The sequence below is a fragment of the Cnephaeus nilssonii genome (assembly GCF_951640355.1).
Source record: "Cnephaeus nilssonii genome assembly, chromosome: 11".
NCBI classification, from domain to species: domain Eukaryota; kingdom Metazoa; phylum Chordata; class Mammalia; order Chiroptera; family Vespertilionidae; genus Cnephaeus; species Cnephaeus nilssonii.
In genome coordinates, this window is record NC_137082.1 from 84,492,063 (window position 1) to 84,513,314 (window position 21,252).

A 21,252-nucleotide genomic window follows, 5' to 3' on the forward strand; every position below is an offset into this window, starting at 1 on the left:
TCTTTCCCTCTGAGATCTGTCAGTCTGGTCCATGCTTCCATGTCTCTGAACCTATTTTGTCAGCCTCAAGTTAAAAAACAAAAAAGACAGTAAAAATGTCTTAACAATTGGGCTTGAGGATCTCACTTGGCAGGAAAGCTGGAGGTAGGTATTTCCAGGCTTGGCTCAGCTACTCGACGATGTCAACAAGGGCCCGGCTCACCTGCCAGCTCCAGTGTGCTGGCCTTTGTCCCCAGGTGTGTCCCCACATGGTCTCAAGGTGGCGGCTGCAGCACCCACACAACTTCCTCCCAAAACAGCATTCAAAGCCGGGGAGTGGAGGAGGAAAACTTTCCCCCTGAGGCTCCCAGCGCATGTTCCTTTGAGGCTTAGTGTCCAGAACTGGATCATGTGACCACCCCTAAACCAACCACTGCCAAAGGGGAATTGAATTACCACGATTGGCTTAGATGCAAGGCCCTCAACAGAGATGGGCCTGGGAGATACCACCGGCCTCTAGGATTTTGGAAATGTGCGAGGCTGGCATGGCACCCAGGAAGTGCTGTTGGCATTTAGTGGGTCGGGACCAGGGCTGCTTAAACTTTCCCCAGGGCACTGCACAGCTCCCCCAAACCAATGGCTCAGCTGCCAATACTGTCTCTGCTGGAAGCTGCTGATTTAGGTCAGTGTTCTCAACCAAGGATGGTTTCGTCCTCCTCCGCTGGTGGGAGTTTCTAAAGATTAGAGATACTTTTGGTTGTCACCCTAGGGTTGCTACTGGCATTTAGTAGGCAGAGGCCAGGGAGGCTGCTAAACATTCTCCAGCTAAGAATGATCTTGCTCAAAATGTCAGTCGTGCTGAGGTTGAAACCCTGGTTTAGCCCCGTCATGAGTCATCCCTGAGTTGGGCTCAGCTCTCCATGGCTGTCCCAGACCTGGTTTTTGTTCGTTCAGAGGAAGTGGGGATGGTTTCTGGGTTGGTAGCTGGTGTCAGCTAGAGGGCCTCTGCCAGTCAGCCAGCTGGGCAAATGCTCGGCTCAGCCCCCCTCTAGCATGGCCAGTCCCTGCAGCCACAGACTCCTGTGGATTTGAGGTTTACAGTTGAAGAAGAAATCAAGAAATGGTTAAGGTTGTTTAAACTTGGTGTTATCGGTTTTGTATGTATTTTTTTTCTCAACTCTTACTCTCATTTCAATGTCCATTTCTCAGTTTCTTTCCATAAAGTGAGCTTATTAACCATGGCCTCCACACTGCACTGAATACAGGCAAAAAGGGGGCTGCGTCTCTCTTTAATTTGACAAGTACCACAAGGTGTGCTTACCCCAAACTTGTCCTTTGCTAGGCTTGGGAAGCCATACTGGGCCTAGAGGGTTCATGGTGAGAACCAGATCATGTGTTCTGATGATGTGAAGTGTGGGCTTTGGTGTCAGACAGACCTGCATTTACATCCCAGTTAGTGGTGTGACTTTGGGCAAGTCACTTCTCATTGAAGACTTCATGGGAGAATGATAACAACCTCGTAGGGTTCTTGGGAGACTCAACTGAAGTAATCAGGCAAAGCCCTGGGCCCACAGTAAGCCCTGAATAGTGTACTTACGTCTTCAGCATGTCGTCTTCGCCACCTCTCCAGAAAGCCTCTGTTAAAATCCAAGTGCAGCTTAGGAGGGAGGTGCATCAACAGGACATAGAATTGCAGAACTAGAAGGTAGCCTGTGGAGAGCAGAGCGCTGGGCCCTGAGCCCATGCAACCTATAGGTGAGCTTAACTAAACCTGGGGTCCCAAGCTCAGGGAACCTCCCTGGAGGGGGGCAGTCCTGGAATAGTGCCACCATGAAGGACAGCAGGAGGACTGAGTCCAAGCGGGAGGAGGCGGTGCAACAAGAGCTGGAAAGGAGCCTGGGTTACAACACACTTCGGTGCCCACTCAGGAACAAGCTAGAGGGAGTTCCTACACTGTCTGGAGCAGGGATTGGCAAACTACAGCCCCCAGGCCAAATCCAGCTCTCTACTGTCTTTATAAATAAAGTTTTATTAAAATGCAGCCATGCCCTTCATTTGGGTATTATCTGTGGCTGCTTCTGTGCTGCAAAGGCAGGGTTGAGTGGTTGAAGAAGAGACTGTATGTCCTGCAGAGGCTAAGATATTTATCCTCTGGTCCTTCATAGAAGAATTTGCTGGTCTCTGGCCTACAGGACTTCATTCACATAGACACAGTGGCTGGGATCACAAACCTTCGAGTCACACAGACCTGGCTGTGATGGGAACAGTGCCGCATAGAATTGTGCAGTGTCCTGCCGGTTCACCTGTAAATGAACACGATCTCTGTCTGAGAAGGATTTCCTGCACGTTTTGGGGGCTCAGGAGAGGGAAGAAAGCAGCGTCTGTGAAATGTCAGCACCTCACTGGGGGCCGTAGTTCCTGCTGAAAGTCAACAGCAAGAGGCCTGGGAGGCTCTGAGCAGGCGAGGAGGTGAGTCTAAATTTAGACTTTCCAAAGCTGCTTTGTAAACCAGAGCCTCAGGAATCCCAGAAAGGACAGTTGGCACACACCACCTCGTCTCTGGTTTGCCTCCACATGTTAGAAGGTTGGATGCCTGAGAGGATAATTAATTGGCCTCAGATAAGATATTTCTGGAGAGCCAGTGAGAAGTCAGTGGAGAGGTGAAGCTCCACTGTTAGGAGTGCTGGGGTAGATATTTCTACTCTCGTGTTTGTTCCCCGTGAAATCCAGGGAGCCTGGACTGCCTTCTCCTTGCTGGGTGTTATTTGAGCACAGCTGAACCGATGACCTTTCCTTCTGTCAAGGTGAATGCCAAGTCCCTGGTTGGAAGTCACACTGTGATTCAGAGCAGCTCTGAGCCACCAGCTCCAAGTAGAGACTGATGCTGCTTCTCCCTGAAGCTCATCATGCCAAGGGCTGCCATACTCAATCCTCTGCCCAGGCGGCACACCCAGACGCCAGGTCTACCTGCCATACTCGCCAGGATGGATGGGCCCACTCCTCTTGGTATATCACACAAGCAATGACACTAACCCAATAGGTGTTCTGCAATCAGTCCATCTGTGGAAAAATCAAAGGGTTGACAGTAGAAACGATAGAAGAACCAGTGGCCCAGTGCACGGATTCGTGCACATTGAAAGAAAATTAATTAGAAGAAATATTTTAATATCACTTCGCATATTCTGTCCATGACGCCGCTTTCTTTCAGCCTCAGAATGTTAACAAAAACAACCAAATTCACAATTGACAATGACAGATCGAAACGCACGTGTGCAATTGGCGCCAGAGAGAGCTTTATATGTATCACACATGTGCAAGTCAACATTTGTTTTAAAATTGCCAATGCATGTCATATGTACTGGCCAGTCGGTCAGTCGGTCAGAGGGTGGGACGGACGGACGGTCAGTCACTTAGCCTTTTATATGTATAGATGATAGAAAGAAGCTTAGAAAATGAAGAGGTTTGAGAAGAAATGAATCGTAGCAAACTCAAATGGGAACAGAGCAAAGGTCAGATGAAGGCTGCCTGGTCAGTGCTGACATTCTGAGAGAGGCAGCATCGAAGCCGAAGATGATGCTAAGGGAGTTGAAGTTCAGAAATGCTGGTTTGTCTGAGTGGCTGGGGCTTATTGTGAGAAGGGTCTTGTTGAGCACATTGCATTGGAGCAGCAAGCACAGGAAGGGGAGGCCTAGGGAATGTGGGCATCACAATCGTGGAGGCATAACCGATGTCCCTGGTACTTCCAATCCACAGTTATTTTCTGAGTGCTGCTTTGAGCCCTGGACTTAAACGTACAGTCTGGTTGGGAGGTGGACATGTACTAAAAGTTAAATAACAGCCCAAATGAGGATATGGGAAGTGTCAAATACAGTACACACACGAACACCACAGGAGTTTGGAAAGGGGAGAAGTGTCGCTGAGGACTGGGTGGATGCATCGCAGAGGAAGTGAGACTTCGCCTGGATTCTGAATGATGGGCAGGGTTTCAACACGTGGGGAGGAAGCAGGAGAACATTTCAGGAACCAGGAAGGTGCAAGCAGAGAGGCAAGGCAGGAGCCGAAAGAGTAAACTTAGAGGCCCACGAGGAAGGGGGAGAGGCTGTGCAAGGTGACGCGATACCTGCCCGCTGAAGCTGACAGTGTGCTGGGAATCCACTGAGACACACACACACACACACACACACACACACACACACACACACACACACACACCAGTCCCTCCCCGGAGAGGAAAAGGAAAGAGTTTTGAAACATAAATAGAGCACCTCTTAATTATTCACAGATTATCTGCATTGCAGCTGATCTCACACAGCTGATCCAAATCCTGCTTCCGGCTTGCTGGTGATGTCATCTCTGCTTAGGTGCTCATTCCCGTCTCTGTTTACAACGCTGTGAGGGCTGGAACGGGAAGAAGGCTTAAGCCTCCCCTCCGAAAGCAAAATATGTCAATATAAATGCTTCTGTTTGCTGTGCCCTTGGGAACCACACCAGGCACATGGGGAGAAAGTGAAAGAAGCTCCAGTTGAGGTTGTTACCTGCCTTGGGCAGCAGGGTCCGAGGAGGCATGGAGTGGGCACTGGGCACCTCTCTTGTTCCCCTGAATCAGACATCCAGGTGGACTTCTCTAGCACAGATGTTAGGCCGTAGCTCAGTGGGTGGTCCCAGCGCTGACTCCAATTGGCTGGGAGTCCTCGGAGGGAATGGTATTCATTTATCATGTCACCCATGTTTATTGACCCTCTCTCTGTAGACGCACTGAGCTGGTATTCTCGGAGCCTCGGTGCCCTCATGGGCAGATGAGAGCTTGCCTCTCGGTGGAGGGGCTGGCCTTGGGGTGGGTTCAGGTTCCTCGCTGATGGAGATGCTCTGCAGGATGGTGAGCCAATCGGGCCCTGCTCGTTAAAGGCCAGTAGTGGCTCCTCCTCAAATGAGCCCAGGACCACCCCGGCTAAGGACCCGGGACCTGTTTGCTACGTTGCCTCCCAGTCTGAAATTCTGCAAGTCGATGGTTATTTTTGCTGCGGGGCCCGATAAAAACATGCAGAGCAGGTTTGCTGAGGATTTGATGAGACACCAGAATAGCCAGTGCTACTTCCTATTTATGTGTAAGGGAATTTTCTACACCAGCAACAATAGGTTGCATCTACGGAGCAAGGACTGTGTCCCAGACCCTTGGCAAATTTCTTTCATCAGGAGTTTTTAGAGGGGACCTGATGATTTACTATTTCGTACCATCTGTGCCCCCTAATTTGCCTGCTTCATTCAGAGCACTGGCCATTGTTTAGCTTCGTTTATCGTTGGCAGAGTTGTGCAGGGCTCAGACCTGAAAGTTTCCCCACGGAGGACCCAGCCGTGAGAGGGGGACGCAGAGGCAGCCCTGGCTGGATGCACGCCTTTGTTCTGGACGCGGCGTTTGTTCTCTGTGAGTCTGTGGACTTAATAAACTTACAAAACCTGTGACTTCCGCAGACTGAATTCCTATCGCTAGTTTCGCAGTTTTTTTCCTCCCTCCTTGGGCCCTATGCCTGTAATTGGAGTCCACAGTCACCAGGGAGCCGGCAGGATTGGATTTGGCCCATTGCTTTGAAGAGCGAGGTCCCCATCCTCCAAGAGAATGCAGTCCACCATGCCAGTGTCACGCTGAGCCTCTCAGCTGGGCAGAGAGTCCCTTTATTGGGGCGGCGATACCATTTCCTTGCAATTTGGTATGTGTGCTTATGTCATCTACGTGGAAAGCAAGCGATGCCATTGTAATTACATTGCTCCTTTGAATGTTAAGTTATTAAAATATTCAAAGGCATCTGCAGAAGAGGGAAGGAAAGGGGTCCAAGTGGAAGAACAAGATGACTGATCCTTTCTTTTTTGCCTGCTACGGGTTACTGTTCGCTCTCACCCTCCCCGGCTAGTGCTGATGTGTGTGTTCGGAGAGCTTAAAGAATGAATTTCTCAAAGGTCAGAGCTGATCCTTCCCTCCTACAACCTGTGAGTGTTAACCTTCGGGGAGCAGGCATTTACATAAAAGGCACACCGCTTGATGATCTTATCAAATCAATCCCTCTTCTCTCTTCCAGGGGAGCTGCACACAGCGGGAGGGGGCTGGGCGCCCGGGCCTGGAATCCCCTGAGCAAGCAGTGTTTCAGTGGCTGGACAGATCAAATAACACCAGGGCCGGTTAACAAAACGCGCTGGTGGGAAGGTGTCGGGAGCCGAGTGTGGAAATTTACCAACGTTATTTCTTTGACAGGGAAGGCGACTCCGTCTGGGAGATGCCGGGTTCCCGCAGCCTCTCGGAGTCCAGCAGAGCGCAGTCTCGTTCGAAGAGGCATGGATGAGGGGGTGACAGAGGATGCTGCCCCCTGAAGCCTCCAGAGGTGCCTGGCCTGGCAGCTGAGCTCCCCTCGGACCTGGGACTTCGGGTGTAACTTGGTGTGCAGCTCATGGGAGGTGCTGGGGTTTCTCCAGCTTCCATCCCTGATGCCCACCCGCCGGTTTGGGCTGCAGGATCTAAGGGGAGCCGGTAGAAAGGGGAGCAGGCAGAGGTAGAAAGAAGCCCCGAGGAGCCTCCAGAACCCATTGTCGGGATCCCTTCGTCCTGCCCGGGACACACAGAGCAGCTGTGAAGCTGCCCGAGGCTGTGATACAACTGAGCTTTGGACCGTCCCGTCCGGTGAAGGAACGCAGAGCAGCGAAAGCATTTCAGCCCGAAGGAACTTCTTTCAACACAGGACGTCAAGGGGAGCGTTTCTGCATCTTTACTTCGTGGTCCCTCAGGAGAGAAAACTTGACGTTCCCGCGGATAATGAGACCGGTTTCTCTGTCCAAGATGCTCCGTGTGAAAGAAGCATGAGCCGTTCTCCGTGTGGAGAAGGGCTCGGGACACACAGGCGTGGGTGGCCAGCCCTCCCAGGGCTTGTTAAGAAAACAGCATGAGCCTCCAACTTCTGCAGCTCAGCAAGCACGGACATGTGCCACTCCTGTCTCCAGGGAGCTGGTGGCAGTGACATCACCACGAGAAAAAGCATCCCTCAGCCTCGGGACTGGACAGAATGAGGTGTGCTGGGGAGGCCACCAGCGGGGACCTGGCCTCTCCCGACCGCCCCTCCGTCCCACGGGCATCCCCTGACCACCCCTGAGCCGACGATGGCCGAGAAGGGAGACTGCTTTGCCAGTGTCTACGGGTATGACCTCGGCGGGCGCTTTGTGGACTTCCGACCCCTGGGCTTCGGCGTCAACGGGCTGGTGCTGTCAGCCACGGACAGCAGGACCTGCCGGAAGGTGGCCGTGAAGAAGGTCACCCTGAGCGACGCCCGCAGCATGAAGCACGCCCTCCGGGAGATCAAGATCATCCGGCGCCTGGACCACGACAACATCGTGAAGGTGTACGAGGTGCTGGGGCCCAAGGGCGCCAACCTGCAGGGCGAGCTGTTCAAGTTCAGCGTGGCCTACATCGTGCAGGAGTACATGGAGACCGACCTGGCCCGCCTGCTGGAGCAGGGCACGCTGGCCGAGGAGCACGCCAAGCTGTTCATGTACCAGCTGCTCCGCGGGCTCAAGTACATCCACTCGGCCAACGTGCTGCACAGGGACCTGAAGCCCGCCAACATCTTCATCAGCACCGAGGACCTCGTGCTCAAGATCGGGGACTTCGGCTTGGCGAGGATCGTCGATCAGCATTATTCCCACAAGGTACGTCTGGCCGGAGTGGCGGATCGGGGTGGTCCAGGGATCCTCAGGGTGCGTGCAGTGTTCCAGAGGGTAGTCCTGGCTCCATGGGAATCAGCGGCCTGGGGTCTGTGTCGGGGGGAGGCTGGAGGGTGCTAGAAAGATCACTGGCCTGAAAGGTTGTTGAGGGGGTGGTTTGGGTTCTTGATTTTGGCTCTGCCATGTGGCTGTGACCAGTAACTCCAGGCTGTGCAAGAGGGCGTTGGACTGGATTATCTTGAAGATTTCTTCCAGTTGCAAACTCTGTGACTTTAAAATTGTGCAGTTGGTAAATTTGCCTCTAGCATTCCCTAATGAGACTTCCACCACACCAGCCTTATGTGCTGGTTCATTTTGCCTCCTCCTCCTCCTCCTTCTCCTTCTTCTCCTCCTCCCTTCTCCTCCTCCTCTCCTTCCCCCCAACAAAGCTGACCCACTCTGCGTCCCATTCTCTCTGTCAGTGGACAAGTCCATCTGATCAACTCATCCTCAGTGTCCATTATCCAGCAAATGGCTCAGCTCTCCCAGGTCCCACAATGCCCTGGTCCCTGAGTGTGATGAAGCTATGGGTGTCTGGATGGTACTGTTGAGACCCCCTGTGGTGGGGGGCTAAATGCAGAGATCAGAGCTGACCCCGCCATCTGGTGGAGATACTGACACTCCCCTAGACCTCTTCTTACCTAATGCACTGCTCCCTTTAGGAGCTGGAAATCCTCTGAAATTCTATTCCCCTCACCCCCTGGTTCCTGCCATTTAGGGGAGCCTCTGTGCCGCTCAGTCTGAGCACATGTCACCAGGTACCCCTCACCAGAGCTGGGGGGGTGAGTGTCATTTCCAGCCTCCAGCCAAAACCTTCGTGCCACAAATTTTTATTAGAATGAAAACATCCCCTAGGAAGTAGGTGCCCCATAAACCGTTATCAGCCAAGGGGCTAGGGTGGGTCATGAAAGGGGAGGGGAGCTCTGACCTTGAACGTGCTTTGCTTCGGCACCCGATTTGCCTGCAGCCAGAAGCTCACAGATGCATAGGAAGGCACTGACCTGCCTGGTGCAGCTGCAGCGGGAGGGTGTCTGGGGGAGGGGGAGGTAGGGTTCCCTGTCCCACCCTTACAGGCTGGAACTTGGGCTCCAGCCCAGATTTCAGAGCCCAAATCAGCTCAGATGGCTCTAGCTCCTTGGTGCCGCCTTAGCCAGGAGATTGCCCTGTGCTCCCCTCCTACAGCCAGGCCATCTGTCCGAACTGACAGCCGACTCTGAAGGCAGGAATGTCCACGGTAAACAAACAAAAAAGTCTTCCTGTCACCCTAATGCCCGGCGCTGTTTCTACCTTCTCCATCCTCTAAGGACCAATGACTCCAAGCAATTGAACCAAAGATTTTCACCCAAACTAGTTTTTATTTGGTAATAAGAGAGTCCATGACACTCTTATTTCTGTTATACAAAATCAAATTCTGAATTGGAATAAACCAGTACACTGGGAATAATAATAGGACCTTCCTTGATTACAGAGTCTGAGTAAGTGAAGTATTGCAGGGAAAGTGCTCTGAACAGTCCCTCAGGACAGTCAGGGGAGGTGTCAAAGATTGGCTGTAGTAACAATTCCTAGGAGGGGCACGCTATGTGAGGAGGCAGACGCCTGGGCTCATTTCTGATGGTGTTAAGTTGGGATGTGGATGCTCCCCGTCTGGGAGCCTCAGTTTCCCCTTCTTGACAGGGTTGATAATACATGCCCTGTCTGTCCCACTGGCTTGTGGTTATGAATAAAAGAGGAGTATAAACGTAAAGCCCCTTGGAGAGTAGTGAGGACCCCATCCATTCATTTCTTGAGTGTTTTCTGAGTGCACACGGGGCCCAGGCCCAGCGCTGGGAGCTGGGAGGGTCACTGACCATGACCGTGAGTGGCTGTTACTGCATTATGCAGGGCAGGGAGCCACTTCTCTGAATGGGACTTTCATTTTCCTGATGCAGGGGAATGTAAATGCTCTGCCTTACTCTCCGTGGGCTCTCTTCAATCAAATCAGCTACTGGAGTTTTTAAAAAAATCACTGGAGCCACTTGCAAGCCCAGTAGGTGTTCACGGCAGTCCTGTGTTTGGCAGGGGCCACCTACCCTCACCCACCTCCTCCCTCATTACCTTCTGCTTTTAGCTTCCTCCCTTCTCTTCCCTGGGTGATGATGGAGGCTTGACATTTGGTGCTTTTATTTACCCGAAGTGCATTTAGTAAGTCCGTTCTCATCGAATCCTCAGAATGCTGGGAGGCACTTAGGAAAAAGGGTCCATTTTAAAACAGAGACCTGGCTTTCTCAAGCTTCCTTGGCCAACAGTGGTCGAAGAGGCTCTGGAACTTGGGCCTTCTTGTGTCTTGATGGGTGGTCTTTCCGTGAGCCATCTCCTTCATGAAGGCTTTCTGGATCCCCAGTTGGAATTGATCTTTCCTTCCTTTGAATTCCCATACCGCTTTCTCCCCATCCCAGACCCCAGATCTTCTAGCACCGACGACCGTTCTCTGCTTTGTCTTACGGGTATTTATTTGTGTCTGCGTCTTCTGTGCTCTTCTAGGCTGAGAGCCCCTTGGTTCCTTGTGGGCCGTCTCATGTTCATCTTGGTTTCCTCCAGGGAGTCTAATCACTGCCTGAGACATGGCCAGCTGACTTGGTTGGCTGCCTTGAACAGATGGAAGACTAGTCATTTACCAGCACATTACTGATAGGAAGCTAATTGAGTTTATTGATTTCATGTGGTTAGAAGGTTTGACTCTCAGAAAGAAAGCACATACAAGGGAGAGGCATTAAAATATATGCCTTCAAATCTTAAATAGATGAAAAATTAGTGTGCAATTTAAGCATGTATGATGAAAGCTAATACTAGTATATCTATATATATATAAAAGCCTAAGCAACTGTTTGACTGAACGACCAAATGACTGGTCAACCAGTCGCTATGACGCTCACTGACCACCAGGGGGGCAGATGCTCAATGCAGGAGCTGCCCCTTGGTGGTCAGTGTGCTCCCATAGTGGGAGTGCCACTCAGCTGACTGTCGGGCACCAGACGCAGGGCTCTCGGCTGGCTGCTGCAGCCTGGGGACAGAAGCAGAGCGGCAGCGAGCCTACTGAGCAGTGGCAGGCACAGCAGGGCTGGGATGAGCAGGAGAGGCAGGCAGGAGTGGCAGGTGGCATTGGACTGCTGGTTTCAGCCCGATCCCTGCAGTCTACACTGAGGGACCCCACTGGTGCACGAATCCATGCACCAGGCCTCTAGTATGTGTGTGTGTGTGTGTGTGTGTGTGTGTGTGTGTGTGTAACAATCATATATATTATCAGAGGGGAAAAAAGAAAGAGAGCACATAATTCTTCCAGCCAATGGATTGGTTGGGGTGAGATGTGTGCATCTACTCTCCCTGGTGTGCATGGAGGATGATGTTTACATGTGAACTGCTCTAAATGTACCCCCTCCCCATCTTCATGATCATCTTGAAGAGATCATGCTCACCTGAGCTGCAGCTAGTGCCTCGGTGTGAGTTACAAAAAAGGTGCCCCTTTTTGCAGGCTGGTTCAGCTCAGGGCCTCTGATAGGCTTCGTGATCCAACTGGGGGCTGGTCTTGGTCCCTTGGCCAAGCACAACCCACCTAGCCCTGAGCAGCAGCTGGAACCTCACTGTCTTCATCATGACTTTCTCACGGTGGACAGCAAGTCTCATGAACCTCCACATCCCCTCCTCCAGCATGGAGACTGGCATGGGTAGGTGCCCATTGTGTTTGTCTGGTGAAGGAGGTGCCAGAGGAAATTGTCTTCTCTTTAATGAGCAGCTGGGAGCACTGGGGCTCCAGTCACAGTCAGAGAGCATTCTGAGCACGTGTCCCCTACCACCCCACCCCTGGCGGTCTTGTTCCTTGTGATGCTCAGAGGGAACTAGAGGCCCCAGGAGCCCACACTGCAGGGATATGGCAGTGGGGTACTCTGATGGCTGTCTCTCAACAGAGGCAGCTTGGGGAGTGTGGTCTCTCTGTATCATTATTACTCACCTCACTAATTGCATGACCTCGGGCAAGGCCTTTTCCTTGTGCAGCGTATTAAGAGATCTGTAAGAAGACCTCACAATCATCTCATTCACTCCCTTCATTTCACAGATGATAAAACCGAGGCCTGGACAGGAAAGGAGACGTGCTCGAGGTCGCCCAATGAGTGGCCGAGCCAGAGCACAACACCCGTGCTTCAGCTCCGTGCCCACGGATTTTTCTGAGCCTCTCTTCTCAATTGTCCTCTCTGCCAAATGGGGCATCGCTCCCATTCCGATTATTTCATAGGATTCTTGTTAGAGTCCAGTTGAAGGTGTGGGAGTCAAAGTGCTTTCAGATGTAGGCTAGATCACTAACAGAACTATCTGCCCAATAAGTGCCATGTTACAGGATGGGGAACAGGCATACACCCAGATGTCAGTCTCCCCACACACACTGAAATATGGAACCAACTCCCCACCTGAGGACCAGAGTCCTGAGGCTTCCCAGCCTGTGGTCCTGATTGGAACCCCTGCCGCCCACCTCCTTGGCAGGTGTCCTCATTAGTTCCTTACCTAATGCACTAGGGTGGGTCATGAACAAGTGTTTATGTTGAGAAGAGGCAGGTGAAGGATCAGAGCATGTTTTCCTTTGAATTTATTCTATTAGGAAAGAGATGGTCTCAAAAGAGAAAAAAAAATGTTGTTGAAGACTTCACTGAGCCCTGTGTAAATTCTAAGACATGTCAGGAGGCCCCAGGAGACTGTGCAGAGGGCTGAGTAGCGTGTCGACAGCCTGATTTGCTGTGTGAACACTCCACTCCTGGAGGGGCCACCATTGTCCAGGGGAGGGAGCCACCTGTCATCCTCCCTGGGGTGGCCAGGAGACTGCCAGCCTTTTCCGGGGCAGAAGACAGAAAATACCCAGGGAAGACAGCAAGATTGGAGGCCCATCAGAAGTTGGGCAACCAAAGGCTCTTGTGTTTTGGTGGATCATTTGAGAAAGTCTGGCCTGCCTTTGGGTCCTGAGCCCTCTCTACTCCAGAGCCCTCTGTTTTCTTACATCCTTCATGATCAGAATGCTCTCCCACGTTGCCTCTGTGTCTCATGGAGACTCCCTAGAAACCAACCAGGGCAGGGGTTCTCCAAGTGGGTGCTGGACCAGCGGCATCAGCTTCACCTGGGAACTCGTTCGAGATGCAAGTTCTTAGGTTTCATCTCAGACCGACTGAATCGGGAACTTGGGGTGGGGCCCAGCAAGATGTGTTCTAACACGCCTCCAGGTGATTCTGATGCTTAACTGTTCAGAACTATTGATCTGAAGACATGGAGCAGCTTGTGTGTGGACAGAAAGCTGGTGGTCCTGGTGTGTCTGCTGATGCTTAAAGCTGTGGTTCTCAAACGTCAGGGCAAAGAAGAAGGCTAAGAACGCCTTTCCGATAACACAGGTGTGTTTGAAGCAGGTGCCTTAACTGAAAGGGGCCGTTAATGGTGGGGATATCAGGCACTATAACAAGCAGCTGGGAAGATTGTTTTAGGCAGGATGAGTTTCAGGACCTCAAGCACATTGCATACTGCCTGGTTGGTCAACCTTCACTCGAGTTTGGCAGAAAGCTGCCCACATCAGGGACCTAAACCAAAGGGAATGTTGGTTTGGTGAGGGTTTGATCTTAACAATAGTTAGGTGATAGAAACAATGGTTTTAGAAAACGTATACTATTAATTCTGGTGTAAACTACTTTGCTAGATATTCTGTAAAAACAGAGGCACTGGTTTTCACAGTTCAGTGAGACTGAGTGTTTGGTTGACAGCTCAGCAAGATGATACTGTAGTTTGTTAAGGCCTGTGGTTCAATTCAAGGTCCCAAAGGAGGCAAAGAGGTACGTGATGTTGAACACATACAGCCAGCTTCCGCAGGCTTGGCGTGGAGTTTTTGTCGGCAGCATCTATGCTGTTTTCATGATGTTGCTCAACCTCTCCTCCTTCCTCCCGCTCCTGGTCACTCCGCCTTCCTTGGATGCCCTGGGATCTGTCTACGCCATGATAACCTCCCCTGTCCACCTGGGGAGACACACAGAAACCTTCCCTAAAGCACAGATTCCTTTGAAACGGAACCTGGGAGAGGACTGTTTTTTTTCTTTGGCTGAAATAGCGTCTTTGCTAGAGACAAAGGGGGGTGGCCATGGGATGGTCTTTGTGCTTATATTTTGGAAGGTCTCCGCATTGCAGGTGGAAAATCTTAAGGTGTGAGGAGTGAGTAAGAGCTTCCCAGGATCCCAGAATAGGGCTGGAATCCACTGGGAAAGGCCCAGCCATACTCAGAGCCCGTGAGAAAGCAGACTTGGGGAAGGACAACTTGCTGAGGGCTCACTCAGCTAGAAGTTCTTAGGCCACTAAGCATGTTATTCCAAATCAGTGGAGCTGAAAAGATTTATTTAAAAGGCTATGAACTATCCCTTTTTGAAAGAGAAAATTTGACCTAGGGGGTTGGAACTGAAGCTGGTAAGGGAACTCCCTTGTAGATAATATCTCCGGTCTTGGTGGGAAGAGAGTTCCAGCCTCTTTGAGAGTTCCAGACTGTCTTTGCTCCACAGTCTCTCCGCCTGGGCATCCCCAGGTTGGAAATGCCCCAGGAGCATGACGCTGTCTTATGCGATATCTAGACAGATATTCCTGTGTTTATGCTGATGAAGGATGATTAGAAAATGGAATCAAATCCTTTACAATTTTCTCCTGAAATACAGTTTCTTTATTCAGCCTTTGCTGTGGTTGCCTGTTGAGAAGACAGTAGTATAGGAGTACAAGTATAGTATGCTTGTCCTGACTTGGCTGGCTACCTCCCACATCAGCAGCACACTTCTCTGAGCTGGGAGAGACCAGCTCTTAGCTCCAGCTTCATTTGCTGCCACCCTTCTCACCTTGTGCTGTAAAGTCCCTGACTTGCCACCGTTCCCTAGAAAACATCATACGTGGTGACAGGCTCCGGTCCCACACACTGTTCTCGCTGCTCCCACCTAAAGTCCTCCTTATCCCTGCAGATCCTGCTCAAAAGATCCACCTCTGCACAGCTTCACCCAGCTCTCCAGGGGAGAGTTAATGGCATCTTCCTCTGGTTGCCCAAAGCAGTTATCTTTACTCTATAGTGATTATCTGTTCACATGCCTCTTCCCCAATAGACAGCGGAGCCCTTAGGAAAGAGTATAGGTCTCATTCATCTCTGTATTCCCAGCACCCAGCACAGCATCTGGCCCATAATGCATGCTCATTAAATGCTTATTGACTGAAAAGCCAAGCCTCTGCCTTTACACTGAGTAGAGTGCGGTCCTCAAGAACGTCTCAAGATAAAGCTCTCAAATATCTGAAGCCATCTATCATGCCCCTTCCAATCTCTGAAGCCCAGAACCCCTTCGTCTTCACACAATGACGCCCAGGTACTGTTCTAAGTGCTCGACAGTGACTCACCTACCGAATCCTCATAACAACCTGATGTAATGAGTGCTGTGTTGTCCCATTTTACAGATGAAGACACTGAGGCACAGAGCGTAACTGGCTCAAGATCATCCAGCTAGTAAATGGCAGAGCTGGGTTTCAAAGCCCAGCAGTCCCTTTCGGGGCCATGCTTTCAGCCACGACGCTACCCTGCCCCGTTGGCTCTTCAGATGACAGTGTTTCCAGAGCTCACACTATCCTGACTGCCTCTTATTCAGCTCCTCCTACATGTCAGGCCCTTTCTTCAAAGGTGTCTCCCAGAGCGGATGCTCTGTGGGTTAGCCAGCAGGGTTGGTTGGGAGTGCGGCGCCTCTACTGTTAGTGACTTGCTGTTCATGCTGCAGGTGGTGTTTTGGCAACCATGTCACACTATCCTGTATAATAAAAGGCTAATATGCAAATTGACCAAACAGTGGTCGCTATGACGTGCACTGACCACCAGGGGGAAGACGCTCAATGGAGGAGCTTCCCCTGGTAGTCAGTACATTCCCACAGCGGGTGTGCCGCTCAGCCAGAAGTCCTGAGCCAGGCTCATGGCTGGTGAGCACAGATCATGCAGGAGGCAGCCGATCAATGATTCTCATTATTGATATTTCTATCTCTCTCTCCCTCTCCCTCTCTGAAATCAATAAAAATATTGACACACAGCCCTAACCGGTTTGGCTCAGTGTATAGAGCCTCGGCCTGTGGACTCAAGGGTCCCAGGTTCGATTCCAGTCAAGGGCATGTACCTTGGTTGCGGGCACATCCCCAGGAGGGGGGTGTGCAAGAGGCAGCTGATCGATATTTCTCTCTCATTGATGTTTCTAACTCTCTATCCCTCTCCCTCTCTGTAAAAAATCAATAAAATATATATATATATTTTAAAAGGACACACACAAAATAGGTTAGAAGGAAAACCTCCAAAATGTTAACAATGGTTGGACAATGCATGGCTTCCCCTCTGCCCCTTTTATTTTTCCATAATTCCCCAAAATGTGCAACACGACATGCACAGTTTGATCACAGTGAGCTTTTCAGGTGGAAGGGCGGGAGAGTTGCTGTAAGAGAAAGTTTACCAAGAACATGTTTATTACCAAAAAAAAAACAAACAAATGTAGTAAGTCTGAGTTCTTCGGCTCCTGAGAGAGAAGGGTCAAGCACACCAGCACCTGGGCCAGGAGATGTGGGTGCTGTCCCTCACTGCACCCCACTCTGCGGTGGCCACTGTGCCACATGTAAGTCTTCCCTCCCACCCAGCGTGCAGTCCCGCCTCGGCTGCTGCCTTGGGACAGGCCACGCTGAGGCCTCCTCTTCACAGGTGAGGTGCACAGGTGCTGACTGGTGTCATGTGACCCAGGAAGTTACTTCACCGCCGTGGGCTGGCTCCTCCTCTCGTAACAACAGGCCCTACTTCACAGGGCTGTGTGGGGAGGGGGTGCCATGTGTGTGAAGTGCTTAGCACTGTGTCGGGCCTCTGGGAAGCACTAGGTAAATATTAGCTCTTTCTTTACCGTGATTCCTAATCACTACTGGGGGAGTGCCTCTGTTCTAGGCCCCTGGAATCCCACCTCTAACAGAAAATTGTATCGAGGCAGTTGACCATGCTGTAGTGTCTCTTCTAAGCTACACACTGAGCCCGGCTGGCATGGCTCAGTGGTGAGCGTCAACCTATGGACCAGGTGGTCATAGTTCGATTCCCAATCAGGGCACATGCCCAGGTTGCGGGCTTGGTCCCCAGTGTGAGGAGTGCAGGAGGCAGCCGATCAATGATTTTCTCTCATCATTGATGTTTCTATCTCCCTCTCCCTCTCCCTCTCCCTCTTTCTCTCCCTTCCTCTCTTGGAAAAGATAAATAAATAAATAAACAAACAAACAAATAAGATACAAACTGAAGGCATGAAGAAGAGTGGGAACAAATGAGAAAACCTTTAGTTGAATGAACTTGTCAAAATGAATTCATCAGGAAGCACTGGGCTTGAGGGAGTGTGTTGAACCCAAAGGAAACCAGAATAGGGAGCCCCTAAATGTTGACACTTTTGCCCCTTGGCCCAAGACTAGTTCTGGTACTGAGGTCACACAGGGGGGTGATGTTCAAAGTATTTAACGATTGGTGAATTTTGGGACCAACCACGCAGAATAGACACCAGCGGTGACCCATCAGAATGGATCTCTGCTGTGCGCACCCATCGCTCCTCTTGCTCCCCCTTCACCCTGGAGAGCAGGGCCGGGTCCCCCCAGAGGCGCCCCTTTAGACGTCCACCAGCGACTCGCATGCCCAGGCGCGGGCGCAGCACCCGGAGGCCTGGCCTGGCACAGCCGTGGGGCAGAGGCAGGCCCTTGTCCCACAGCTGCCCGACGCGCTTGTCCCGGCGTCAGTCTCCCCCTTTGCACGACAGCATGTCGCCCTCAGCTGCCCATCACACACCCGGCAGGACCCCTTGTTGTCTGAGGCAGCAGGAAAAGAGGAGCCTTCCTCATTCCCCCCACCGCCGCCTGCCGGCCCCTCCCGAGTCCCAGGTGAGCTGGGCGGCAGGTGTTTGGGGCGCGGGGACTCGGGGGTGGCCGGGAAGCTGTCATTGCAGTACCTTACGCAGAGCTGCTGCCACCTGCAGAAAGCACGTGTCCACCGGCGGCGAGCCAGTGAAAGCGCTGCGATCTGCACGACTCATTTTTCCCGGGGGCGAGATTTTTAATTCCTTTTTTAATCCCCACGCCTTTTGTTTGGGGATTGGAGTCAGGGTTCCCTGTGCCGGAGGTTACGCCCAGCATGGCCTGCCTGGCCCGGCGGCACAGGCCTGAGGCATCACCGTGGCCGGGGAGTCGGTCAGCAGCTCCCAATCTGAGCCGAGAGGAGCCCGGGGCAGAAGGACTGAGTTCTGCGTCTGGTTCTCTGAAGGCCTTTGTCTTAGTTCCGTTCTGTGGACCCCAGCGGCCCTCAGCCCTGACCCCGAGTAATTGGCAAATGCTGTGTGGGTCAGAAGCTGGTGGGAGAGTGAACAGCCTGCGGCTGGGGGGTCCACACCATCACATCTACCCTGACATTTCCCCTTCGGCTCTGGATAATGCGCCGGGAGTTCTTCCCCCGGGAGTTCTTCCCACGCGTGCTGAGGCTGGATCCTCACACCACCCTCGGAAGGAGGCAGGGCGGGCGGGCTCATTATTGTCCTCACCGGGTAGCTGAGGACGAGGGGGCCCCTGGGGTTCAAGAGCTCGGCTCAGGCCCTGCTGCTAAGGAGAGGGGCAGAGCGGGACCGGAGCTGCCTCCTGGGACCAGGAGCAGCTGATGCAACCGGGCTCGGCTCCAGGCCTGGAGGGCTCCCTGGAACCTTCGGTGAGGAGGAGCGGAAAGTGTCATGAGGAATGATGGAGAACAGAGCATTCTGTGACCTTCCCTGGCCGCCCTGGGTCCCGGGCCCTTCCGTCTCTGTGGGCCCCATCTCCCACCCTCCTGCAGCACTCCCACCTTCCCAGGTCCCTCCTGCTGTCCTCTCTGTCGCTCCCACGCTGCTCTCCCCCTCCGTTCTCCCCTGGAGACTCGCTGAGCCCAGGGCCTGCTTCTTAGGGACACGGGTTCCTGCTGAGGGACCCAGAGCTCCCTGCGCCGTGCACAGCCCATTGGGAAAAGGCTACCAGCGAGGGAATTCCTTTCCGTAGCATAGTGGCTTTTATTTGCCTCAAAACTCTTTAAAACGAAAACAAGTTGATTGAGATGTAATCAACATACCATACACTTTACCTATGTAAAGTGCACAGCCCAGAGCTTCTAGTGCATTCGCGGAGCTGTGCCTCTCTCACCAGAAACCACTTTAGAGGTCTTCATCACCTGAGCAAAGCCCGCCCCCTGCGTCAGCAGGTCCCCAAGCCTCCGTCCCTCCAATCCTAGGCAACCACTAATCGACGTCATGTGTCTGTCTATTTGCCTGTTCTGGAAATTCCATATACTGGTAATCGGGCTCATGTAATGTGTGGTCTTTTGTGACTTCTTTTATTTGGTGTGTTTTCAAGGCTCACCCACCTGGTGGCCGGAACCAGTACTTTATTTCTTCTCATTGCCAGCCAACACCCCATTCATGGGCACACCACATTCTGTTTCCGGCTCCGTAGCTGACGGACCTCCGGGTTGCTCCTCCTTTTGGCTCTCGTGCACCATGCTGATGTGAACACTCGTGCACAGGTTTTTGTGTGGACGTGGGTTTCCGTTTCTCTGGGGCTGAATTCCAAGGAAAGGGCATCGTGGGCTTCCGCCAGCAGCGGAGGCAGGGTTTTCCAAGCAACCTTCCTGCTGCTCCAGAAAGCACACCCCCCCGTCGCCTGGGTCTGGGGCCTTCTCACCTGGAGCCTCAGCGCAGGGCCTCCCCGGCCCGGTGGGCTCCCCTCTGCTCTCGGAGGAAACCTCCCATCGTCCTCCAGGGACTCAGTGGTGCCGTGAGTCTGGTGCAGGCCAGCGCACCTTCTGTAGGAGGGAATCTGGGCTCGGGACTCAGCCTTGCATTCACTAGTAGGCGCCCAAGAGAAAGAACGTTGGAGAGAGTAGCAGTCAGGGTACAGGCCCTGCTTCTGTTCCTGAAAAATCACGTGACCTCGCAAGTTACTTATCCTCCCAAAGCTGTTTTCTTACCTGCAATAAGGCACTAGCGGTGTCTACCTTAGAGGGCTGTTCTAAGGACCAGAGGAGAACGCAGCGTGCCTGGCGCCGTGCTTAGCAGGTGGGAGCTCTCGGCAGGTGAGAGCTGTCAAGAACCGGGCACGTGGGAGGCAAGAATGAAGGCCCAGAGCCCCCTGGAAGGTGGGGCTGCAGGACGTGGGGAAGGACCCCTGTTTCTATCAGCTCAGCTGCTGCCCAGCGTCTCCTGGACTTTCCACAGTGGGGCAGCACTGAGTAGGGTTGGCTGGCGACTCCAGGGGGAGTACAGGTTTTGGGGGACAGCGGGCCCTCTGGTGGAGCCTCAACCCTCTGGGCCACATGCGAGAGGGGAGTTAAGATCCTGCCCTGCTCAACAGACAGCTGGTGGGTAGCCCCGGCATGGGGCATGGCGTGTCTGCGTTTTACCTGAGCCAGTGTACCCCCACTTGACACACGGTTCTAATAAACTTCATCCTCTGGTTGTCAAATCCACAAGGGGACCACGAGACAGGCCCCCTTAGGGCAGAAAGAAGTGACAACCTGCCAAGTAAGAGACAGAAAAGATGGGGCGGACGGCACAATTCTTGGGGTCACAGCCATCGGGCTCCTGAGAGGCGTCTGCCCCCCTTTGATTTCTGAGCGCGTGCGTGCGAGGACTCGGAATCAGATGTCCTGAATCTCGGCCTGCGGAAGGATGTAAGTCACGGTCAGTGCTTGTGAAGGAGCCGGCTGTGTGTACAATGTGAACGGCAGGACCGTGGGGGAGGGGCACTTTCAAGGGTGCATGTACTTCCCATGCGTTTGCTTTCCACGTATTTGACCGCCTATCATTTGATCCCGCGAGAGTCCTGCGATACAGGTAGGGCTTGCATTATGTCTCCATTTTATAGATGAGGAAACGAAGGCTTCGTAGACTCGCCGAGGCTTATGTAACTAGTGAGTGGCTTTACTCCAGGACTCGAGGTCCCGTGTTCTTTCCACCACAGACGTTTTCAAATCGTGTTCCCTGGAGCTCCCCTCCCCTCCATCCTTCCCCCCTCACTCCCCCGCCCCCCGCCCTTTCCCCATGCGTACCCAGGGTCTTCAGGCCACCCAGGGCCACTGATGCCTTTTGCACTCTCTATCCCTTGGACCAAGCATGTTCCTCCTCCTCATTGGTGTTCTGTGTCCTCGGAGTCCTAATGAGGCACCTGGCTAACTCCTAAATGATATACAACGAAAACAGCATGTCACGTGGTGTCCTTTCTATCCAACAGAGCCCGTGGTAAACTCGTTAAAGCGGGCTCATGTCTGTGTTATGCCCCCAAGTGTGAACACTTCATCCTCACTGAATGAGTGACAGGTGCCCTTCTGCATCTGAACAGTGGCCTCCCGCACACCCAGCTCATTACCCCACACAACTTATTCTGAAGGTGGGAATAGTCGGCCCCACATCAGACTCCCAGGAAGAGTTATTTGCACAGAGATGGTTTTGGTGACAC

The 21,252-nt window shown here is 52.6% G+C and overlaps 1 protein-coding gene across 2 annotated transcripts in view; it reads left to right on the forward strand.

Moving 5' to 3' along the window:
- Positions 1-7,110: 7,110 nt before the first annotated feature.
- The window catches only part of MAPK4 (mitogen-activated protein kinase 4), a gene marked incomplete at its 5' end in the record, with an annotated part of 39,730 nt that continues 25,588 nt past the window's right edge, over positions 7,111-21,252 (forward strand). The window contains one exon of one of the 2 annotated variants that reach the window (XM_079784955.1): positions 7,111-7,665. In XM_079784955.1, the coding sequence (XP_079641081.1) occupies positions 7,120-7,665 (546 nt within the window). The remainder of the gene's footprint in view (positions 7,666-21,252) is intronic. The other variant, XM_079784954.1, reaches the window with a different exon arrangement.